This window comes from Erpetoichthys calabaricus, chromosome 6, assembly GCF_900747795.2.
Source record: "Erpetoichthys calabaricus chromosome 6, fErpCal1.3, whole genome shotgun sequence".
NCBI lineage: Eukaryota > Metazoa > Chordata > Cladistia > Polypteriformes > Polypteridae > Erpetoichthys > Erpetoichthys calabaricus.
The window spans coordinates 165,084,074-165,110,371 of NC_041399.2; the positions used below are offsets into that span (position 1 = coordinate 165,084,074).

The following is a 26,298-nucleotide window of genomic DNA, read 5'->3' on the forward strand; positions in this document are numbered from 1 at the left end:
AACGCTGCAACATAAAAATATGTGGAAAATATGAAGTGGTCTGAATACATTCTGAAGGCCCTGGACATACTATAACATTCATGGTTTATGCATGAATGCTGCCAAGTTAATTCTGCTTCCTAACAGTCTGTGGCTCTTGCAACACCATGGTGATTTAACATTTAAGGTATGTAGGCCATCACTGTGTAAATCACTACACATAGCTGTGTAGTGATTTACACAAAATTGAATTTACAGTGAAACTAAAGTGATAGAAATGACGTTCTGCAACCAGTGAAATTTATGTAATTAACAAAAGAAGAAAGGTATTTATTCCCTTTATGGAAGTGTTTTCATGCATTCATTGACAGTCATCTACTTGATATTTATATAAAAAAAAAATAACGAGACTCCTTTCCTGTTATGTGTATACATTTTGCTGAGCCTAAGACATGTATTTTTGTTCTGGTAGTATCATGCCCCCTTTGTCAATTATGATGGCAATCTTGGCATTTGCAGTCCTAAAGATGCATCAGAGACAGAAACAATACTTCTTACATTCCTCCACAGTCCTTGAAGTGTAGACATTCTCACCCTTATCTGCACGAATCAAGAAACAGGAATGGATGTGTGCTAGACGGTGCAAGGGACAGGTTCCTGTGAAACACGTTCTTTTGAAGAGAAAACACAATAATCTGCGTGATGATGCATTTTGGTGTATGTTTGTGCTGAAAATAAGTATCATGTCACATTTAAAAAAGTGTTCTTTGCTCCTCTGCACTGATGTGAATAAGAGACATAAGATATAACTGATTTCATTGGGGTGATGTAGAAGAAAAAAGTGTGAATGAGGCTTTTGACAGCAATATTTCTTATTTTTGACCCCAAACACCTCTTTAAATTGAATTTGCAGTTCCAAAATCTGACTCTAAACTAGTTTTAATGTCAGTGTCACTAAACTTTTTGTGAAGCAAAAAAACATTTGTTTTCCTCATCCCTAACTGTCAGTTTAAACCTCAGACCTCAGAAATTTTCTTCTTTTTCTACTATTAGTCAGACCTTATACACACGTACAATTTATCTTACTGCAAACCAAGAATTTCTCTAATGCTACTGCATATCTCTCTCTATCTTATTATTTTACTGTACCATCACAGCCACAATTTTATGGCTACAAATGAATCATCAACTGGTAAAATCAAATATTTACACAGCAAAACAACAAACATTTTGAAACATAAGGACAAAAGAATTATGTGCAGTGAAACACTAATTTATATACTCCAACTTTAAAATTGGCGGATTTCTTCGCATTATGAGAAGTTGAGATTTAAAGGTGAGCACCCTTGCTCTGCCCCATCTTGTAACTCCTTGCCTAATTATCCTCTTGTACTTAGGTGGACTAATGTTGCGTTCACATGCTATATCATTTTCTAATGTGTGATGCCATTTTATTCTGTCCAAGTGCATTTTTGATTGAAGTCTGGTGGGAAGCACAAAGTTGCTGTTGATTTGCTGTTCGTTTCTAGTAGAAATCAACTGAAAAATATTTTTACATTTTTTTCATGATGAAAACAAGGAAATGCTATAGGCCTACTGCAAATAAAACACACTACCAAATATTGTAGGAAGATGTCAAATGTTATGTCACAGCCTACTGAGTGCTGGTAAGAAAGTCTTCAGAAAATTATCACTATATGTAAAATTCCCTAATGGAAAGCTTGTGCACTTTGCTCCTCCGCACTGATGTGAATGGATTAAAGACCAGAAGTCCTCATGACCGTCATCATCAAGTCCTTCCATGAGAACCCTGAATACAGTGAAGAGTGATTGAGGTCATTTATGTTAGGTAGAATGCCTAGAGGGGGCTGGGCGGTCTCGTGACCTGGAACCCCTGCAGATTTTATTTTTTCTCCGGCCGTCTGGAATTTTTTTTGTTTCTTCTGTCCTCCCTGGCCATCGGACCTTACTTTTATTCTATGTTAATTAGTGTTTTCTTATTTTAATTCTTATTTTGTCCTTTTTTAATGAAAATGTGCTATATAAATAAATGTTGTTGTTGTTGTCGTTGAAAGAGAAACTGCCATATTTTCCAAAGCATGTGAATGAAAAGTTAAACATCATCCAGATTTTATTTCTGGGTCAACCAGAAACCACCTCTAGAAGTCCTGGTGTAATCTACATGAAGCACCCACTGGCAGCTGCAAATAACAATGCATCTCTGAGTTCCAGTAATTCCATAAATTGTTAGGCTCTTCGGGCAGTCTTCAGGCTCCCAACTCTCCATTATATACAGAAAGGAACCTATACTTTTTGACAAAGGGAATTTCTTCTTGCCTAATACCTGTTCAATGTGGCCAACCTTTCAGTTTATGCATGAGTGGCAATTAATTCCAAGGCACCCTTTTTATAGATTCCCTACCCCACCCTAGTAGTGTCTTTCCTTCTGTCCTCCATGATGACTTATATTGTCCATGACTGAGTTCCTCTTTTGCTTTTGCCTCTGCTGGGTTCTGTCCCTATTCTACATTATCCTTTCTTGCCTGTCTGCAGTTCCTTCATTCAGTAGGTCATCTTATATAGTACTTACAGTATACTTTTCTGACTTTAACTAACACGTATCAGTGATCTTCCTAATTCTTTACTTGTAACAAAGCGAGATGTTTCATAATCATAACATTTCCTTTTAAATAACTGCCGGTTCTAATGTGTTTTTTCTTTCTCAATTTGCCAATACTAGCAGTAAAGGATATAAGTCAGGAATCCTGACTGTTATTCATGACATAGCAGACTCGTACGCACACCTTCAATATAGAGTGGGCCAAAAGAGGAGCCCCAGCTAATTTAACATAACATTACATACAACATTACATCAGGCTGGAGCAAGAAACAGAAGTATAGAGATGAAATTCACACAAACATGGAAAAACACTGTTTACAAAATATGAAAATAATGAAAGCAGTTTTCTTCTGATCATTTTATTTCATGATTTTTAAATGCACACATCCATATTTCAAGTATGGGCTTTTATCCTTTGGCAGCTCATCTCTTGCTGGTGGTTTATTTAAGGACCTCCATTTTTATTCATTATCTGCAAAGAACAAAGAATAACATAAAAATTCAGAAATTCAAAAGCACATTATTTTGGTATATTAAAATTTGTATTGTCAATTTAAAATACCAGGGATTTAGATTAGGACAATATTGTGAATTTCCCCTTGGGATTAATAAAGTACAGTATCTATCTATCTATCTATCTATCTATCTATCTATCTATCTATCTATCTATCTATCTATCTATCTATCTATCTATCTATCTATTGTATGAACATTTGGTCACAAATAGTTTTCTGTTCTTCCAAAGGCATATTCTAGTTATATTGAACTTTATATCTTGCAGACTTTTCCTTGGAGGTCTTCTTAGATAAAATAGGAAGCAAGAAAGAATTTAGATTGTGTGTCCAAGGCAGCTTTGACCACATTTTCTGAGTGTTAACTTTGTATCAAGTGTAATTTTCCATACAGTAATACTTCTTGTAATTGATTTTTTGTTAAACTTTTGGTACTGATAGAATGTTATTGTCAAATAATAGACATCGTTGTTAGGTGAGTTTTAAAGTTTGAATTAAAATTACAGGTATTTTAATAATGAGGGCACTCACTAACAATGGTAGGCCTTTACCGAAACTGAATTCTTTAACACGTTGTATTTAGATTAATCCATTTAATGACTCTAGAACTTAGCCCATCATACCTGCAGTTATTTTATGCCCTGAGCCGTCTGCCATCTACATAATTTAGCCAAAGTCTAATGCTTCTTAGGCCACTAAGTTTTCTTTCATGATGTTCTGCCCAGAATATCGGCATAGGGAAGTATGAAAAAATGATCCGGAAATGAAAAGGCCAAACTGAAAAGTCAAAATGGGCTGATGCCAAGAAAGTCAAAAATAACACTGAGCAAGAAAAATTTTGCTTCCTGAACACTTTTGACAGTATCTTATTGGTTTTGGCCTGCTGATCACAAAAACTTTGTATTTTCCTATCACGGTTCGTTTTATAGAAATCACCTATTTCTGTGATTTCATCTCCTGAACTGAACTGAACACCAGCAAAACCAAGGAACTGGTGGTGGATTTTAGGAGACCCAGGCCCCTCATGGACCCCGTGATCATCAGAGGTGACTGTGTGCAGAGGGTGCAGACCTATAAATACCTGGGAGTGCAGCTGGACGATAAATTGGACTGGACTGCCAATACTGATTCTCTGTGCAAGAAAGGACAGAGCCGCCTGTACTTCCTTAGAAGACTGGCATCCTTCAACATCTGCAGTAAGATGCTGCAGATGTTCTATCAGATGGTTGTGGCGAGTGCCCTCTTCTACGCAGTGGTGTGCTGGGGAGGCAGCATTAAGAAGAAGGATGCCTCACGCCTGGACAAACTGGTGAGGAAGGCAGGCTCTATTGTTGGCATAGAGCTGGACGGTTTGACATCCGTAGCAGAGCAACGGGCACTCAGCAGGCTCCTATCAATTATGGAGAATCCATTACATCCATTAAACAGTGTCATCTCCAGACAGAGGAGCAGTTTCAGCAACAGACTGCTGTCACTGTCCTGCTCCACTGACAGACTGAGAAGATCATTCCTCCCCCAAACTATGCGACTCTTCAATTCAACCAGAGGGGGTAAACGTTGAACATTATTCAAGTTATTGTCTGTTTTTTACCTGCATTTTTTATTACTCTTTAATTTAATATTTTTTGCTGCTGGAGTATGTGAATTTCCCCCTGGGATTAATAAAGTATCTATCTATCTATGTATCTATCTATCTATAAGTGTACATATACAGTTCAAAAATTACAACTGGAAAATCTGTGGTGATCTAAAAGTAGTGCACTGCTACTTGGATGCCGCTTGGATATACCAAGTACTGTTGTTTCATTTTCGAAGGGGACAGTCATGTTAAACAGTCTTATTATAGTAAAAAGAACTGGCTACTGCATAAGTATTTGGTCTCAGGCCAGAAAAATGCAGCACAAAACCTGTCCACTCAACAAAGATATTTTTGCCTGCTCTTCATGGAGACATTTTATTCGCAACTTCTCTGAGTGGTTGATGGGTGACCACAGGGTGACACTCCTCTGGTCATGGATGACAGCCACTGGCACTGACAGGGCAGGCTATGAGAATTGTGCCTGTTCCCCATGGGTCTGGTGACTGGGGTGAAAGTGGCTCTATGTTCCTTAACAAAAGGTCAGGGACTCTGAATCGTTGGATTCTGGTTCCAGTGCCCTGAGCCACATTGTTAGACCTGGTACTCCAATACTTGTGGTGCAGTGAAGGTGATTGATCACATCCTCAAGGCCAGATGCTGGAGGATCCTACAGAACTGCAGGGTCTACAGAAGTGCCCAGTTTATGAATTCTGACCACAGACTTGTTGTTGCTACTCTGAAGATCCGGCTTAGGTCCAGTAGGCTACCATGTACTAGGAGAATGAGGATGGACATGGCCAGACTCCAAGATCAGGTTATTTCAAATGAGTTTGCAAGCCGTTTGTGTGAGGATCTTGGGATTTGGGTGTGACTGCTGATCCTAATATGATGTGAGAGACCTTCCATGACAAGACCCTGAAGGTTGCTGAAGGTTATGTTGGTGTTTCCAGTGTTCCCGAAAGGAAGTATTTCATCTCACAGAGCACCCTGGATGTTATTGAGAGGAGTCACAGCACACAGCTCTGAGGGCAGATAAGGAGGCATTTGTTATAGATATCTGTGAGCAAGTGACACACCATCTATGGTCTAGTGACCCACATCCTGCTTACAGAGGAATCAAAGCATTACGCACATCTGAATCTGTTCATCTGAGAGTCTCAGCCAGGGTGAGTGATGGAACGGTCGTTACCGATGACACTGCATTTGTGATTCTAATTATGTTTGTCACCATCACTCTAATCTACCAGTTAGCAGGCTGGTTAAAAACAAAGCTACCTTTTTACATTTTTGTCTATATTGCTGTTAAAATACTTATTGAACAAATTATTAGGCACTCTGTACTAATACTGAGTAGGGCCACTTTTTGCTCTTAAATGTTTTTTTCATGGATTCCACAAGATGTTAGAAGCATTGCTTTGACATTCTGCATCACACTATTTCTGCAGATTTATCTGCTGCCCAGTCTTTCTGTGAATGTTCTATTCTACCACATCCCAAAGATGTTCTACTGGGTTTAGATCTGGTGACTGGGAAGGCCACTGAAGAATACTGAACTCATTGTCATATACGTGAAATCAGTTTGAGACGACATTTGCTTTGTGACATGTTGTATTATCATGCTGGAAGTAGCCATCAGAAGATGAATAAATTGTGGCCTTGAAAGGATGCAACAATATTCAAATAGGCTGTGGCATTCAAGCAAAGATTGACTGATACAATGGGTGCAAAGTGTGTCAAGAAAACATCCCCACACCATTACATCACCACCATCAGCCTGGACTGTTGACATGAGTCAGGTTTAGTGCATGTTTAGTGCTGTTAGCACCAAATCCTGACCCTACCATCTGTAGTGCTCAGCAGAAATTGAGATTTGTCAGGCCAGGCTAAATTTTTTCCAGTCTTCAACTGTCCAATTTTGGTGAGCCTGTGCCGACTGTAGCCTCAGGATTTTGTTCGTGGATGACAGGAGTGGTACCAAATGTAGTTTTCTACTCTAGTAGACCATCCACCTCAAGATTCAATGTGTTGTGCATTCTGAGATGCTTTTCTTCTCACCTCAGTTGTATGGAGTAGTTATATGAGTTACTGTAACCTTTCTTTCAGCTCCAGCCATTCTGACGATTCACTTCTGACCCCTTTCACCAACAAGATGTTTCCGTCTGTAGAACTGCCACTCACTAGATCTTTTACACAATATTCTGAATAAACTCTAGAGATGGTTGTGGGTGAAAATCCCAAGAAATCAACAATTACAGAAATACTCAAGCCAGCCCAACTGGCACCAACAATCATGTCATGATCGAAATAATTAAGATCACATCATTTCTCCATTATGGTGTTTGATGTGCACATTGACTGAAACTCCTTATATGTGTGAAGGTCCTGATCTGTATCCGCATGACTTTATGCACTGTGCTGCTGCAACATGATTGGCTGATTATACCTTTGCATTAAAAAAATGGTGAACAGGTGTTCCTAATAATTTGCTCAGTGAGTGTATATCATATCATCATATATTATGTAAGGTATATTACGATATCATGGTTTGAAAATTCATTGAGAGTGTGTGGTAAGGTGAGGTATGTGGCTCATTGCCTTTTAAAAAAAAAAATCGCCAAACTCATGGCTTAAGGAGGGGGCCTGGTAGTGTGGCTGGAGTGGCGCGGGCGTTTCCGCATCTAAGTGAACGGGTGAAGAATTGTTCGTGTCTGTAAGTGATGTCGGGAGCTGCTAATCGCCACACCTGTGCCATGTCCCCACGTATTAAATTTGAAGTGCAAGTGCGAGATGGGAGAAAAAAGATGGATAGGAATGAGATAAGGAACAGAGGTTAAAAGGCGGCTGAAGAGCAATGTAGGGCAGGATGATCCGGCCACCTAGCGAGGAAAGACAGAACGAACAGGGGCCCCACGAAGGCGTGTAAGTTGTGGTGCTCTAGAGGCTGGTTTTCCTCACTGAACAATGGCGTGGAGTGCGGTGAGCATGGCAGATGACCTACCCAGGGATCCGAGGTACGACTGCGTGTGCGTGAAAGATGACGGGAGGAATGCTGACCTCGGACAGTCTTGCTGCACTGTGAGGAAGCAGCCAAGATGGGGGTCGGGGGATGAAGTTCGTAGTCTTTGAGTCTCTGCTGAGTTATGGTTGAGCCAGGGAGACAAAGAAGGAGGTGGGCTGGGATCTGAAGGAGCCAGTGACTGCATTTTTAACCTCTGCTTTTAATGGATTTATTTATTGTTTTTATTCCCCACTATTCACTTGTTTTTATGGATTATTTATTTATGGATGTTTTTGAGCACTGCACTCTGGACACTGCTTTTGGTTTTGTTTTGATTCTTTTTAATAAAAGTACGGAACAGTTTTTACACCATCCCCTTGCTCCATGTGTGATTTATCGACAATGTTGGGTTCAAGAGAGCCTCTAAAAGGTGAAGGGGGAACTTGGGGAGGACCCTCACTGTCACAAAGTGATTAACCATTCTTAAATTTAAATCAACCTTAAAAACTTACCTCATTGATCCAAGCATTGTAGTCAGAGACTCTTGTGAACACTGTGGGTTTCCTGTAGGTATTGCATGGGACAGGACCAAAGCTTGCAACTCCGTGGACTTCCCAGACACCATCAACTTTACAATTCAGAGGACCTCCTGAGTCGCCCTGAAAAAAATAAGATCTGCAGTTAAATACAGCTATACTTTTTTGGCTGACATTTACAACTATAAATTGTTGCCGTTTATTCAAACTTAATGCAATTGGTTGTTCAGCCTATTGAATATCAAAATATGATGAGGACAGCCATGACAGTATTACTCATCTGTAAACAAACTGACTGAACACAATTATTTGTATTATGTGTGGTGAAAGAGGATTGTGACAAGCTAGAAAACTTCAAGCAAGTGGCTGTAAACACAATAACTATAGTATACAATAAACTGAAATGTGCAAAAACAAACTTAAAGAATTCATAGAAGCCAATTTAGTAAAATGCAGAGAGTTATTAGGAAAATTCCTCAAAATTTAACAAAGTTCAACCATAACCTCATTTATTTGGAATTCAAAACATCCGCGTATCCAAAAGGTGACCCTACAAATACCTAAGGCGAAGGGTGGCATGGCTCTACCTAACTTCAATTTTATTACTGGGTGGCAAATATTACAAGCTATAAAAACCTGGACATGGGCACAAATAGATGAACATACACAGGCTTGGTCCATGATAGAAATACAATCCTGCAGTACTTTTTTATATTCCTTGCTTTGCACCCCAATAAATACAAGTTATCGCCAATATACTAACAACTCAATTGTGCTTCACCAACTCAGAATATGTAACCAATGTTGGAAGCATTTTAAGATAGAGAAGCTTTTATCTGTGGCACCTCTACACGAGAACCACCTTTTCCCACCCTCTTAAACATATGCAGTTTTTAATGTCTGGAAAACATTTGGGATTAAATCACTTAGAGATCTGTACATAGACAACGTCTTTGCATCCTACAAACAATTACACTCCAAATTTAACTTTCCAGCAACACATTTCTTTCACTATCTTCAAATTAGAAACTTTGTTAAACAGAACCTGCCCAGTTTTTCTCACCTTCCACCTCCCTCTATGCTGGAAAAAATATTGCTCAGTTTCGAGGACTCAGACAGCATTTCTGCAATATATAAAACCATTTTACAGTCCCTCCATTTTAAGAGTGTTTTTTTTTACCACTTGTGCCATGTGTTTTACAGGTAACCAAGCTGGCTGCTGTCACGTGATTAGCATCATGTTGACTATTTAAGATGATGCTGTGCTCTTCTTCGATATCCAAGCTTTGTGATTTAAAAAAATAAAGCTTTGTTTGCATGACCTAATTTTTTATTCTGGTTATACACCAGTTCTTGATTAGTTTGGCTACTGAATTCTGCTGTTCTGTCTTGACAATGATTTTCTCTTGACTGAAAAAATGATTTAATTAGCCATTTCTGGTTCTGACCCTTACCCACTTCCAACCTTGAGGTTTGCTTAGCCTGCTAAAACCTTTAATCTTCTCCTGATTAAATACACTCATAATAATTTCAGGTGCAGGCAATTTCTAACAATGAACATAATGACGCCATGGTTGTCCTAATGTATGTTCCACATACGATGTGGCTGCAGATTTTCATTCTAACTATCTTCTTAATTAGTGAGCCGTTTTTGCTGCTGATTAACTTCTTCTGCTTTAGTTTTAACTGACGTGACTCAGACCCCTTATCAGGGGTGTCGAACTCCAGGCCTGGAGGGCCGCAGTGGCTGCAGGTTTTCATTCTAACCCTTTTCCTAATCACTGACCAGTTTTCATTGCTAATTAACTAATTTTCCCGTCATTTTAATAACCCTGTTTTTTAAGGATTCAGTCCTCTGAATTTATTCCTTTCTTCATTAAATGAGAGACAAATGAGATGTGAAACAAGCCGACAGATGACCACCTAAATTGGGATTTCAAACTCCAACCAATTTTCACTCCAACCAATCTCTTAATGAAAAGCTGATTCTTGCTGTTAATTAAACTCGTTGTTTAATTCCATGGCTTGTTGCTGCTCTCATTCTGCCACGGCAGACATTTCTAAAACTGTTGATTTTCTGTTTTTTCTAAGAACATCGTCAAAATGTTTTGGTGACCTGAGAGATCAGCCTTACTGAGACCTTCACCTTTCGTTATTTTCAGATATTATGTGCTGGGCACAGGGCAGCTGGTTATGTGGCGGCTTGTTTTGTTTGGCTGCTAATTAAGGAAAAAGAGACAACTAAGGGGTCGGAGTCAAGTTAATTAAAAATAAGGCAAAATAAGTTAATTAGCAGCAAAAACATGTCACAAATGAAGAAGAAGGATAGAATGAAAACCTGCAGCCACTGCGGCCCAACAGGACCGGAGTTCGACACCTGTGCCTTAGTTGTTTCTTTTTCCTTAATGAGCAGCCAAACAATAATGAGGCACAAAACAAGTCACCACATGACCAGCTAACCTGAAAATAAAGAAGGGTGAAGGTCTTGGTCATGTTGGTCTGCTCAGGTCACCAAAACATCTTGATGGTGGTTTTCGAAAAAACAGAAAATCAGCAGTCTGCATGATATTCAACAGAAGCTGTAACAGCAAGAATTGGCTTTTCATTAAGAAACTGGTTGGAGTGAAATTGGTTGGAGTTTGACGTTCCAATTTCGCTGGTCATCTGTTGGCTCGTTTCACATCTCATTTCTGTTTGGCTGCCATTTAATGAAGAAACGAATTAATTCAGAGGACTGAATCCTTAAAAACAATGGTTATTAAAATGAAGGGAAAAGGAGTTAATTAGCAGTGAAATCTGCTCGCTGATTAGGAAAAGGGATTGAATGAAAACCTGCAGCCACAGCAACCCTCCAGGACTGAAGTTGGACACTCCTGGCATAGGGATATTTTTCTAGACACACACCCACGCACACACACACACACACATGCACTATATGTTTTAACCTGAGAGACTATAGGAAAGCTTGTGTGTGTATATCCTTGCTCCCCCTGCGATGGACTGGCACCCTGTCCAGAATTTGTTCCTGCCTTGCACCCCAGTGTTGGCTGGGATAGGCTCCAGCACCCCCAGCAACCCTGTTCAGGACTAAGTGAGTTAGACAATGACTGGCAGACTATAAGAAAGCTATGAAAAGCCTGAGTTGTGCATTGCCTGTTCTCACACTCTCAGTCAATGTATCACTCCATCAAGAGTATGACAGAATTACGTAAGATTGCAACTTTAAACACAGAGCTTTGGCAATATTCATTTTTCCTCCAAATATTTAGTATAACTTGATTTCTACTGTGCGCCTGAAGAACATTTCCAAGATATAGGAAAGCCTCGATTGAGTTAAAGATAACTTTTTTTTTTCTCTATGGAAGAACTGAAAAGGAAATGTTTGTCATATGATACAACTGGCTTACGAGTGAAAAGATCAACTCACTTCTACTAAAAACTAATGATGCACCACTGCGATCAGTTACTTTAAATATCGCCTTACAGTTGAAGGAATCAAGCCAGATCCAGCCACCAGACATAAAAGGCTCACACAAGTTTATCTAGGATGTGGGGTGTCATGTAGCATTCTCAAAGATGAAAGATCTCTTTTAACATAAACCAGGTCTTGAGCTGGCCGACTTTAACCCATGCATGGAACTAAGACTCAGAGCAGGTGTATCACAATCTGCAAGAGGTGCTATTCTAAAGCAGAACAAGGCATCTGGTTGTGAATCCTAAATCTTCACATACGTGTTGTCGTGTTTGGGTGCAAGAGCAGCGTTTGGGGGTGGCAAGTGGGGTGACCACCCCAGGCCCCGCACCTAAGGGGGCCCCACTTTTGAGGTCCACCTGTCCCATTCGAGCGGATTTGTTAAATTATATTCTCCCATTATATTTCAATAAAGTCAGCGTGTTATCTTGCAAAGGTTTAGCTCAATACTGTAGTGAGAAAATCCGACGTATGTTCAATTTTTTTTTAATTAAATTCTTGCGCAAGTTTATATAGTCCACACATACCGGTAACAGAGTTTGATGTAACCGGCCCCGCGTGGGGTTGGTCAGCCCTAGGCCCCGCACACCCCTAAGGCCGCCTCTGTTTGGGTGTAAAGGTTTTTTTTACCAATTTTCCTATAAAAGTCATGCTGTTGAGGTCATCTGCAAATCCTGCTATTCACAGTGTATGAACCTTTAGTACTGTGGTGTCAAATTCCACACCTGGGGCCTCCTTTGTAAAACTTTGTGTGATTTTGAGTGAGAAAATACATATAAAAAAAAACAAAAAAAAAAACATAAAAGTGTGTAAGGCAAAACACTCAATCAATACTCCCTGCCCTATGCACAATTCTACACAATGTCAGTCAGTCATTATCCAACCCGCTATATCCTAACACAGGGTCATGGGGGTCCACTGGAGCCAATCCCAGCCAACACAGGGCACAAGGCAGGAACAAATCCCCGGGCAGGGCACACACACACACACACACCAAGCACACACTAGGGACAATTTAGGATCGTCAATGCACCTAACCTGCATGTCTTTGGACTGTGGGAAGAAACCCACGCAGACACGGGGAGAACATGCAAACTCCATGCAGGGAGGACCCAGGAAGCGAACCCAGGTCTCCTTACTGTGAGGCAGTAGCGCTATGTAAATGTGCATTCATGAACACCCCTCAAACCCCAACCAGTTCTACCCTGAAACAGCCATATATGAACCTTGCTAATCAACCTCATACATTTGAAGTCATAATGCTGCAGACCTTCATTGCTGGTAGTGTAGCCACATGTTGCATCCAGTAGTGCGAGAATAGAAGTTATAGAGGCATACGAAGAACCTTTATTTGGTGGCCTAAGCATGGGTGTTGGCAAAAAGCACAAATATGTTGAATGGCAACATGTTACTACTGCTGTAAAAGCCATGAGCACCAGCCAAACCATGCCTTAAAAAAAAGTCATCCACTGAGTGCGCATGTAATGGAAGGAGAAAGAAAATAGATCTGATCTACTCTCTCTGATTTTGATCTGTTAATGGTATCTGTAATTAGAGATGCCATTCTGAAAGAGCAGTCTTATCATGGCATCACAGATGACTTGCATGTTAATAGACTGTAACTGCTTATGGTTAACAAAAGCAGCTTTTTTCTCGCTAGGTACCCTTATTTCAACATGAGTACAATACAATGCTCTGATTACGTTAGGAAAATGGACATTGGTGCAAATGGCTTTTTTATGCTGGTAACATGTTACTGTATATCCACACCACATGAAAACTGGATGTACCAATTTGTTGGTTAGTTAAAAGCTTCCAGCATAGCGGGCATGACAGAGTGAAGCTTGGCTGAGAGATTCCTGACCTGCCAGCCAGTTCCCTAAGAAGGGACAACAGGTAGTCTCAACTGAAAAAACAAAAAGAAAAAACGTTCTTCAATGCAAATCCACAGCATTGGTCCTCTTAAAAGGGAGCTAAAATGCCGTCTGTACATCATATTCATCACTTTTGAGCTTTAATATGTTTGTCATGTCAACGCACATTATAATAACAGCTTGGTGATGAATTACTGTGTGTGTGAGTCAAAATTTAGCTGATTCCCAGTTTCTCTGAAAATGTTGCGTACGTCTGAGTAAGACTTCCCGTAAATATACACACACATTACCCTGTCAAGCTTTCTTTCATAAATCCCAACGTTTGCATGGGAAGTTGCATGTGCACATTTCAAGCCTCTTTTGGTGCAAACTTTATAAATGAGGCACCTGGAGTGCCACAGTGGCTGCAGGTTTCTTTCTTAATTATTAACCAATTACCGCTGCTAATGGAACAAACTTCTTTTGCTTTAAGATGCTGCAGATGTTCTATCAGACGGTTGTGGCGAGCGCCCTCTTCTACACGGTGGTGTGCTGGGGAGGCAGCATTAAGAAGAAAGACGCCTCACGCCTAGACAAACTGGTGAGGAAGGCAGGCTCTATTGTTGGCATGGAGCTGGACAGTTTGACATCTGTGGCAGAGCGACGAGCGCTCAGCAGGCTCCTATCAATTATGGAGAATCCACTGCATCCACTAAACAGTGTCATCTCTAGACAGAGGAGCAGCTTCAACAACAAACTGCTGTCACTGTCCTGCTCCACTGACAGACTGAGAAGATCGTTCCTCCCCCAAACTATGCGACTCTTCAATTCCACCCGGGGGGGTAAACGTTAACATTATACAAAGATATTGTCTGTTTTTACCTGCATTATTATCAATCCTTAATTTAATATTGTTTTTTTGTATGAGTAAGGTGCTGCTGGAGTATGTGAATTTCCCCTTGGGATTAATAAAGTATCTATCTATCTATCTATCTATCTATCTATCTATCTATCTATCTATCTATCTATCTATCTATCTATCTATCTATCTATCTATCTATCTATCTATCTATCTATCTATCTATCTATCTAAAAAGGTGAGTGATTTGGATCAAGACAAAAAGAAGCGTGTAGACAAATACTGTGTATTCAGATTGCTGCGTACCACAACCAACCAGACCCAGGGGATTATATACCTTAAAGATACATTTTGGACGTGACTGAAACATGAAATGAAGGGGGGCCTACGTAAAACACTTGGGGTGTATTGTGTCTAAATGTTTATTATGGGACCTACATGCTTTACGTGAGTTTCATAGAATTTTATAACACTACTGTAAGTGTGGGACGTGACTGACAGGTGTGTTAATAAATGACAAGACAAAGGGAGAGCACAGTTCAACAAATAACAATAACAGCTAACATCATGTGGGGCAGAACAATTACCATTTGTGCTCCAGTTCATTAATTAACTGTGTTATTTCATTCAGTAGCTTTTTTGCTCTGCCACACAAGAAATTTTCAAAATTGTCTTTTTTTTAATTTTTGATCTGGGAGCACCTTCAAAATGTTTTGTGGACTAATACAGAATAATACTTCTTCCAACTTTATTTTTTATTTTTAAACATTTTATTGAATGATAGACCAATAGATTCAAGTTAGCCAGTCATTTGTCGGCTGACGCTACAGCTCGTTATTGTTTGGATTTCTTGTTAAAGAGATGAGAAACCATTATGGGCCCTCAATCTTAAAAAAGTCAATTGAAATGAAGACAAAGAACATACGTTCCTTTAGTACCGTTAATTAGGTTGTAATTTAAAAAGTGGCTGGAAAGAAAACCTGCAACCATTGCGGTCATTCAGGATCTATTTGACACTCCTGATTTAGCAGTAGAAGTTCAATTTCAGAATAGTCAACCAACCAGGTAAGAACATTTCTGTTGCAGGCATACAGGCCAAGATAGTATTACCTTACAAAAACAACGGCATTAGTGGAAATGAGGGGGCTGAGAAATGTTGCGACTCCGTGGCCTGGTGGGCTGTGAGCATTAGTGGAAATATGGACATGGAGCTGAACAGAGTAGTCGGAGTGTAAGTATCTTAAATCTGAAGGTAATCCCAACAGATACAAATGGTTAAAACAGCAGAAAAGAGTCCAATAAATGTCACTGCAATGAAGCTAATATCAGATGTACAAAGCGAAATTCAGGGAATTTATGTCCGGTTCCGCAGAAGCAGATTTGTGCAATTTGCTGTATTTTACATCCCTAACTTTTGTCTCCTTCAGGTCTCACACCTCTAGCATTTCTTATCTTTGTTAGCTTTGTCAATGGCTTTGATTTCTTTTTGTAGCTTCTGGTACTCTGTGGTAGGAGATGAGATTTTAGCTGCTATAAACTCTTCGTGCAATATGAATTCTCTAATGTAATTAAAATGCACTGTTTGTAGATTTACATTTTGACGAGCTTTCTCTTTTTGCTGAAAGACCTGATTGCATCAGTGCTTGGGGTAGCAATTGTTCCCAACATGCCCTGAAGAAAAATCATTCCGCAAAAAAATTTATTTTGATTGAAGAAATCTGTACAGTTTTAGTTTCAAAAAGTATCTGTTTCACATTTTTATCAGATGGATGATGGGTCACTTAGTACAGCAGCCAATCTGGAGTGTGCATGTCTTTGCAGAAACATATTTAGCAACTCTTAGTATAAATTACTTATGATTATTACGATTATTATTGTTTTTAAAGATAACCATTTCTATTCTTCTCCACACTTAAAAAGATACCACTTTATGTAACACAACATTATAGCTTTTGTATAGTATTGCATATAAATATTCCTACTTATAATGTGTTTGAAAAGTGGCCATTTTTAAAGGTAAGAAGAACTGGTTGTTAGTCTGTATAAATATCTGCATTATTTTCTATATTCATTATTCTATTTTGCCAGATACCTAAATGACAAAGTAATTATTTTCATTATCTTGTCTGTATTCTATACCTTGATCATAATCAGCAAGATCAGCACTTCCAAGTTTGTCACCAATCTTTTTCCAAGTTCACATTGCTATATGTTTGTGAGACATGGACGCTATCCAGTGACCTGAGATGAAGACTGGACTCCTTTGGTACTGTGTCTCTTCTGAGAATCTTTTGGGTACAGCTGGTTTGACTTTGTGTCACATGAATGGATGCTCATGGAGTTTCAATAGAGGCACATTACCTGCATCGTAAGGGAGTGTCAGTTAGGGCACAATGGCCATGTGACGCGATTCCCTGAGTGTGATCTGGCTCACAAGATCCTCATTGTTGAGAACCTAAGTGGCTGGACCAGGCCATGTATCTGCATAATACATGGCTGTTGCAGATGGATGGTCATTTCCGAAGGGTGGGACTGAAAATTAATTAAAGAAAAAGCAACAGAAAACATTTTATGAAAAATGTAATTATTTTTGCTCACGCATTATGTTCTTATTTATTTATAGTCAAATTCTGGTGCACTTTTATTTACAAGGGACATTCAAAAAGTTTCTGCACTTTAAACAATATTTCAAAAATAAATGATATCACCGCCCTGCGGTGGGCTGGCGCCCTGCCCAGGGTTTGTTTCCTGCCTTGCGCCCTGTGTTGGCTGAGATTGGCTCCAGCAGACACCCGTGAACCTGTAGTTAGGATATAGTGGGTTGGATAATGGATGGATGGATGATATCACTTTTCTACATAGTCTCCTTCCTTCGTGATGCACTTTTCCCAGTCACACGACACTCTTAGCCACAGCCAATTACTACTCCTTCCACCTTCACCATTTCCAATGAAAATTTAAAAGTGCAGAAACTTTTTGAACGTCCCTCGTATTTGTATATTTATTGATTAAATTTATTTTGTCCAAAATATTCTTCCATACATAGTTATACCTTGTGTTCATTATTTTGGCAACAATAAAGATGTCGTTGCCACTTTGAAAGCACAAAATGCTTTCAGTTCAGCTGAGGGAGATCTTCTTTGATGGTGGATGGTGGACGTGTTTGATTATTCCACTTTCCCTATTACTGCTGACTTAAGTCTTGGACCTTATTGATTCGACCCCTGGGCTTCTTAGCCCTAAGAAATCATTTTGACTGAAAATTTGGTAAGTTAAAGCCTTGTATACACTATAAATAACAAACAATTGACCTGGCATCCAGCGCGATTCCCATCACCTCCTGCACATATCACTTTGTCAGTGGAGTAGAAGTCCCAGTATTCTATTGTGGAGCATGTTGGGGTATCAACCACTGGTAAAAGCGCCTGCAGCAGAACAGGAGAGGCTTCTCCGCCAGCTGTCAAATAAAGGAGCACAGATTTTTGAAATCATTTATAAAGTTAACGGAAAACTGATTTACCAAAGCCATAGTTCATGCAACATCACAATTCCAGAAAGAAAATACAAACTGACCTGATTTTTTTATTGTTATACGTACCCAAGTAAGAGGGACATCTAGAGAAAAGTCACGTGGGTAAAAATGCAAGTAGAAAGAATATGAAGAGTAGAATCAAATCAATAATGGTGGTAAATAAAAGAGGACAAGATTTGTATAGCTTTAAAAAGTTTTAATGTAAGCCCGTTTGAGAGATGCTAATAGCTGGAACTAAATCTTTAGCTATCGATAGTTTACAGTCACATTTATATTGCTGTGTCGATCATTTAATTTACTTTGCCACATCAGTGCCACCTATGCTATGCCAGTTCGAGGATTATTATTACTATTATAATTATTATTATTGTTGTTGCTGGATTATTATCGATGTTGTAACCTATACTTTTTTGACCCTTTCCCCCATTATTTATGACAGGTCAGTGCTTATGCACATTGCATTGTATTGTAACAATCCAAAGTATATTTACTAATTAACAAAATTTTACAAAATGACGTAATTCCTAGAATCTGTTTAAGATGGCGGTCACAATGTCTCTTAAATTCTGTAGTATTATTAATGAGGACTGTAAAGTGTTATCACTAGGGGGCAATCAATTGTCGATGTGACAGCAGCTCATTATCTGCATGTACGCTCTATTATATGTTTGTCAGTTTTTGTTTTCTTAGATGCACAGAGAGCACTTGAAAAAGTTGGTTTGTTTAGTGAGTGAAGAAATGTTTATAAAAAATGTCTCTTCGTCATTTGGCATTCTGGGAGGATATTACACCTGTTTGCATGTGTTTAGTTTAGTTTAAAGGGCAAGCACCTTTTGGCTTGCAGGACAATTTGAAACATCTGAGGGATTTAGATAAGCCTGCAGGTGGAGGAGGAGGAGGAGGAGGAGGAGGATACAGCCAAGCTGCATTTCACATTCAATGTCATATTACTGTATACATTTTATTGGTTTTATATCAGTTTTGTGTGTGTTATGGTTTTAAAGGTAATTTTATTGTATGACATTTTTTTTCCAAAATTAATATTTATTTTTGTTTGATGTTCAGAGAATGCACTGTTTCCTAAAGCCTGTTCAGCAATATGCATTACATATCAATTAAGCATATTGTGCCTAATAAGAATACAGTAATTAAAACGAAAACGTTAAGTGCCTAATAAGGGTATATAGTGATATAGTGACAAGTAAACCCTGCATCAGGCAGCATTATCAAAAGTATTGTGATCGGTGCACTCACCAGTGGAAGCTGAAGTGCTGCTCGTTGTTCCGAACTGTTGCTGATTTTACACTTGTATTATTTAGCTTGTCAGCCCTGCTGTAAGGTATGCTGTTATATGTTTAATTTTTATTGCACCATGCCCCCCAATTACCATTTCAAATGCCCTCTTTTTGGTCTTGAGCTGGGGCTGGTAGTAAGTCAATGAACACAAATTTGTACTTAGTTAGGGACTATTTGTTAGACCAAGGTGAAGAGCTAATACAGTGGTCCCCAACTCCGGTCCTGCAGGGCCCCAATGGCTGCAGGTTTTCATTCTAACCCCTTTCTTAATTAGTGCACTGTTTTTGCTCTTAGTGAGCTTCTTTTGAATTCATTTTAATTGACTTGTTTTTTAAGATTTGTTTCCCTGAATTTTTTCATTCTTTCCTTAAATTGCACCCAAACAGAAATGAAATATGAAGTGAATGAGCCAACAGAAGACCAGCTAAGTCAGGGCCTCAAACTCCAACCAATTTCACTCCAACCAGCTGCTTAATTAGGCACCGAGTCTTGTTAATTAAACCCATTCTTTAATTCCATGGCATGTTGCTGCTCTCATTGCACAATAGCACACATTCCCGAAATTGTTGATTTTCTCTTTTCTAAGACCACTGTTAAAATGTTTTGGGGACCTGAGTAGATCAGCATTCCTGAGACCTTCACCTTTCTTTATTTTCAGATATTGTATGATGGACACAGTTTGCTGGTCATGTTTTGGTTCATTTTGTATCTCATTATTGTTTGGCTGCTAAATAAGGAAAAAGAAACAATTAAGGGGTCTGAGTCTTCAAGAGCAAGTCAAATAAATTAATTCAAAAGAAGTTAATTAGCAGCAAAAACAGGTCACTAATTACGAAAGGGGTTAAAATGAAAAATCTGCAGCCACTGGGACCCTCCAGGACCGGAGTTGGGGACCCCTGAGCTAGTATTTTTTTCAGATCATTTCCAGTCTGTGATCAAATGAAGAGGAACGCTGTAGAAAGCAAATCTGGAGATGTACTGCTATATTACTATTAAGTGCCGTAGTGGTTGCCTGTTCGTCTCATGCCCACTCAAGTTTTCCCTGGATGTTTCACTTTTCCTCTTGCATTGCTGATTTATGCTGTATAGGATATGTGACACATTTTGGATTGCACAGAACAGTTTCTACTTCCTACTTATGTTACATTTTAATCATCTTCCTTCACAAAGTTGTCTTGGAAAAGCAAGCGGGTCCACATCTTTCATATATTTATGTACTACTACTACTACTACCACCCACACCTCCCACATTCAATTCCTACAATTGACTTTATTTTTTCTAACTTACAGCTGCTGTAATAAAGTGATTAAAAGTTATTACAAATTCCATTTAGAGAGCCGGTTTGTTTGTCCCCAGCGTGTGCTATGATAATGTTGGGGTTGTGGGCACCACTGCCCAGCCGGCCGCGTGATCTAGTTGTGAGTAAATTACTAACAGTTATGCTAGACAGGTGGGGCCCACCTCAGGGGCCTTCAAGATGCTAGCTATGCCACTGCACAATGCATTGCCATGCCCACCACATGACAAACCACCTCAGGATCCCAGATTAGGACTCAAGTGCAGCCATGCAATGGCTGACACCTCAGCACCACACTAGTTCAGATAGAATGGAACAGTGTGAGGTTTTTTTATGGTGGCTGGAGTGCCAATCCTGCCACCACTAACCTTCAAATTTTCCCCGCTGGTTAGATGGCCTAATGACATGGCAGGGCAGGATGCAGGTTAACATCATTCCCAGGACGGAGCCATTGCAGGCTAAGGGCCTTTGCTCAAGGGCCCAATGGAGTGGAATCACTTTTGGCATTTACGGGGATTTTAATCAGCAACCTTTTGATTGCCGGTGCAGATCCCTAACCTCAGAGCCACCATTCCGTTCGCTTATGATAAGGGGCTCATCCTCTGATTTTGTTCATTTTCTCAAAATACTAAAAAATTCAGTAATAGGAATTCCAGATATAGAGAATGACAGAACAAAATAAAATTAAAAAAAAAAACATTGACTTCTAAGTAACAAACTGATTGGCACAAAATTTTCAGCTATGCCACACTACACAAAGAATTATAAAGCTCAACAGAACCTAAGGCATAACCTCATGTAGACACTAATATAACCGAGAATGAAATGGAAAACCAGTAAGTACATTTAATTTACATGTTGTCTGATGGGTTTAAAAGGTGTAAAAGAGATTGGAATTTTTTTTTCTTGACAAAACTGAATATTCATTAACTTACAGCAGAAGTGGCTGGGCGTCAGTTAATTTCTACATTTTCTTCACTGTTTAAAAGACTGGCCCAGTCAGCTTCTAATTGATTTGCATAAATGGCAATATGTAGAGAGAGGCAGATGTGATACAGTGAGGCATGAGCTGTGAGATAATCTGTTTCATTAAGCATAATAAAATTGAATTTCTATTAATCTCTTTTTTTATTGGTGGTATTTATTTAGGATATCGCACAGGGCCTTCTCTTTAAATATATAACAATGAAATGATCGGTGTCAGTCAGTCAGTCAGTCATCATCCAACCTGCTTTTTCCTAACACAGGGTCACAGGGGTCTGCTGGAACAGTGTGTTTCTTTTTAATACATTTAAGTGATTATTATTAGAAAAATCATAGAAAATTTGTTTTAATTGCATTTTGCATTGTACTCAAATAGATACAGAAAAAAAGCATTTAAGGAAAAGGCTGCTGGCACCTACTGCAACTGTTTCAATTCATCCATTACTCCAGTTAGCAAGGCAGTAAGTGGTCAGTAGCCAGTAGCTGACAATCATTTGTGTAATGCCATATTTTAATCTCCTCTAGAGGGCAGCAGATAATCACATTTTTTAGTTTGAGTATGGCACATAGCTGGACGTCATTAGACTAGTCCTCATGCAGATATTAAGTATGTAACTTCACACTAATCATTTCCTTTTCCCCCATTTAAAATTGTATTGGTTTAAGCATAATGTTTTTGTTTTGCAAACCTTTATTTAAAAATGAATCGCATTAATAAAGCCCAATGCAAAAGTAGAAAAATATGTTCTGAAGACAATCTATGAAACTCTATGAGCAAATGCCTCCTTAATCAGAACTATAGGACAACAGAACCCAGTTCAGGTAGAAGCCCATGTGGCCCTTGGTAAGGTTCACCCCAGCGCCCTCCCTTGCCAAAATGAACGAAGGATGTAAAAACACCAAAGCCTTTCTCTACTACAGCAAACCAAGGTAATGAATGGCAAGCTATCACATGGGCAAAGTGCAACTGCACAATTAAAAATATACAAATATAAGATTAAATTAAATAACAGTGTTCTCTTGAACTGTATAGCACTTAAACATAACACAATAATTGCCGAGCTTTCATAACTGATATTTTATAAAATTTAAGGATGGACATGACAATGAGAACTTCTCATTTTGTAGCTTTAGCTTCCAGGACTTCCTTACTGCAAAGTTCTCAATGACCCCATCTTATGAAACATGATCAGCACCATCATGGCTGATCCTCATTACAGCCTGCTTATTAATTCTTATGACATTACAGTAACTTCAGGTTGAATGTGCCATCATTTCCTTAAAAACATTTTGACAGCCACAGGACTTAGGGATGTCTTTTTATGTCCAGATACAACCATTATGCATGTTGTGGACTGCTTTTTTTTGGACTTGAACTATTGTGCAGGGGGTCCTAATAAGTGTTCTGAGGGAACCATGGAATGACTATTGAGTGATGTCAAAACCTAAGAGTCACCTAAACTTGATTAGACAGTAGAAAAGAACAGCTAGTAGTATGAGATTATGTAAGAAGTGTGTGGATAGCAGCAAAAACCACAAATAGCGTCTAAGATTAGGGTTCATAGAGAGAGAGAGAGAGAGGAAGAGGAGGGACATAATATGCAGTGTCAAGACTTAGAATTGAAATAAAATAATTATCAAGTTTATGGCTTTACTTTGTCTATGACTTGTTCATGTAAGTTATGTGATACAGGATATCGCAAGAGATTTTTCATAGCATGGTGACAATTTTTGGCTGGCTCATGTCTTAAGCTTTATGCACTTCTGTAGCCTGAGGAATTTAAGGGAATTGGTTATTTTTCTCTGTAATGCTTCATTTAGATTTTCATTTTTGACTTGAGCCATTTTGTTTTCTTCCGACCATGTCATGTTGACTCCTATTGTCAGGACATTCCCAGTGGAGGCATGTCCTCAGAGGTTGTGATCCATTCAATCGTGACCCACTAGGATAAAAGGTTCATGTTAGGATCACTTCTTCATCTGACTAAATGGATTGTAATACCCTTCTTTGCCATTTAATTCTTGATTTTTATTTTGATCTCCTGGTTAAGAACTTTAGTATCCTTTTGTTTAGACTTTGATTTTGCTTTGGCATTTGTTGTTTTGATCTCCTGGTTCTTACCCTTGCATCATCTTTTGACTGCCTCTATTCTCCCATTTGTCTTCAAACTCTCATTCCCTCTGGGCATTTTACTGAATATTGCTGTTAGAACATTAGAACAAGATAGACAAGAACATTAGAATATTAGAACACTCTAGAAGACAACAGGCCATTCAGCCCAACAAAGCTCGCGAGTCCTATCCACTTATTTCTTCCAAAAAAACATCAAGTCGAGTTTTGAAAGTCCCCAACGTCTTACTGTCTACCACACTACTTGGTAGCTTATTCCATGTGTCTATCGTTCTTTGTGTAAAGAAAAACTTCCTAATGTTTGTGCGAGTTTCCAACTGTGTCCCTGTGTTCTTGATGAACTCATTTTAAAATAAGTCTCGATCCACTGTACTAATTCCCTTCATAATTTTAAACACTTCAATCATGCCATCTCTTAATCTTCTTTTGCTTAAACTGTAAAGGCTCAGCTCTTTTAATCTTTCCTCATAATTCAACTCCTGTAGCTCTGGAATCAGCCTAGTCGCTCTTCTATGGACCTTTTCTAGTGCTGTTATGTCCTTTTTGTAGCCTGGAGACCAAAACTGTACACAGTACTCAAGATGAGGCCTCACCAGTGCATTATAAAGGTTGAGCAGAACCTCCTTGGACTTGTACTCCACACATCGTGCTATATAACCTAACATTCTGTTAGCCTTCTTAATGGCTTCTGAACACTGTCGGGAAGTCGATAGCTTAGAGTCCACTATGACTCCTAAATCCTTCTCATAAGGTGTACTCGCGATTTTCCGACCACCCATTGTGTCACATTTTTACTTCCTATGTGTAATACTTTACATTTACTGACATTAAATCTGCCACAAATCTACCCAAGCCTGTATGCTATCCAAGTCCTTCTGTAATTCCAAATTATCTGCTAATCCTCCTATCTTGGTATCATCTGCAAACTTAACCAGCTTGTTACTTATATTCCTATCTAAATCATTTATATATATTAAAAATAGCAGCGGCCCTAGCACTGACCCCTATGGAACACCACTCTTAACATCGCCCAGTTCTGATGAGGTTCCTTGCACCATCATCCTCTGCTTCCTGTGTCTGAGCCAATTATGCACCCATCTAAAAACATCACCCTGAACTCCCACTTCTTTTAATTTGATGCCCAACCTCTCATGTGGCACCTTATCAAATGCTTTCTGAAAGTCCAGATAAACAATATCATATGCTCCACTTTGATCGTATCCTTTTGTTGCCTCCTCATAGAAATCCAGCAAGTTAGTAAAACACGACCTCCCTCTTCTGAACCCATGCTGATTGTTCTGATAAACTCCTGTCCTTGCCAGGTGTTGCTCAATCTTATCCTTAATAATTACTTCCATTAATTTCCCTGTGATGCATGTTAAGCTTACTGGCCTATAGTTGCTTGGATCTGCCCTGTCACCCTTTTTATATAATGGGATGATATTTGCCATTTTCCTGTCCTTCAGAATCTCTCCAGTGCACAGTGACATCCTAAAAATATGTGTCATTTATATATGTACTCGCTAGCCTCCTTAAGAACTCGAGGGTAAATATTATCTGGTTCTGGTGATTTGTTTGACTTCAGTTTATTTAATCTGAGCAGCACTTCTCCCTCTACAATTTCCAAATCCCTCAGCACCTCCTTAGTAGTCCCGTTTACCTCTATGAGGTTATCCACTTGCTCACTTGTAAACACCTCAGAAAAATATAAGTTTAGGGCATCCACTATTTCACTGTCTGTATCTTTTAATTCCCCTTTACTATTTCTGATGCATTTGACCTCCTCCTTGACTGTTCTTTTACTACTAAAATACTGAAAGAATCTCTTAGGGTCTTCTTTCGCCTTATCTGCTATATTTCTCTCCAACTCTTTTAGCCTCCCTGATATCCTTCTTAATGGTTGCCCTCATGTTCTCATACGCTCTACGAGTCACTTTGCAGTCATTAGTCTTACATGCCTTAGAAAGTAGTTTTTTCCTTTGCAACTTCTTTTTTAAGTCTTTATTAATCCACCGTGGATTAATAAAGAACAGACCATTCAGCCAACCAAGCTTGCCAGTCCTTAATTCTTCCAAAATAACTTACGTTAATGCATAAAGAATGATTTTAGATCCAAGGCTATCTGAGAAATATATGAATTTTTTTCCCCAAAATGGTTTCAATGTAAAATATTCCAAAACATGTGAACAAGTGATGTTGCTGCTTGATGTTATTGCTTACAGGTTAGATCTTGTCCTGGGTACATTTTAGACAATTTTAGGCAAGATATATGTGAACGATGACCGATGTTTAATCCATCCATTTTCCAACCCGCTGAATCCGAACACAGGGTCACGGGGGTCTGCTGGAGCCAATCCCAGCCAACACAGGGCACAAGACAGGAACCAATCCCGGGCAGGGTGCCAACCTACCGCAGGACACACACAAACACACCCACACACCAAGCACACACTAGGGCCAATTTTGAATCACCAATCCACCTAACCTGCATGTCTTTGGACTGTGGGAGGAAACCGGAGCACCCGGAGGAAACCCACGCAGACACGGGGAGAGCATGCAAACTCCACACAGGGAGGACCCGGGTCCCCAGGTCTCCCAACTGCGAGGCAGCAGCGCTACCCACTGCGCCACCATGCCGCCCCTGATGTT

At 39.3% G+C, this 26,298-nt stretch overlaps 1 protein-coding gene across 1 annotated transcript in view; it reads right to left on the reverse strand.

The window, feature by feature from the left end:
* Positions 1-2,942: 2,942 nt before the first annotated feature.
* LOC114653964 (elastase-1-like) overlaps positions 2,943-26,298 on the reverse strand; it is a 41,612-nt gene continuing 18,256 nt past the window's right edge. The window contains exons 6-8 of the mRNA XM_028804484.2: positions 17,720-17,865; positions 8,201-8,347; positions 2,943-3,071 (exon numbers count right to left, since the gene is read on the reverse strand). Coding sequence (XP_028660317.1) covers positions 3,045-3,071; positions 8,201-8,347; positions 17,720-17,865 — 320 coding nt within the window. The 3' untranslated portion in view covers positions 2,943-3,044. The remainder of the gene's footprint in view (positions 3,072-8,200; positions 8,348-17,719; positions 17,866-26,298) is intronic.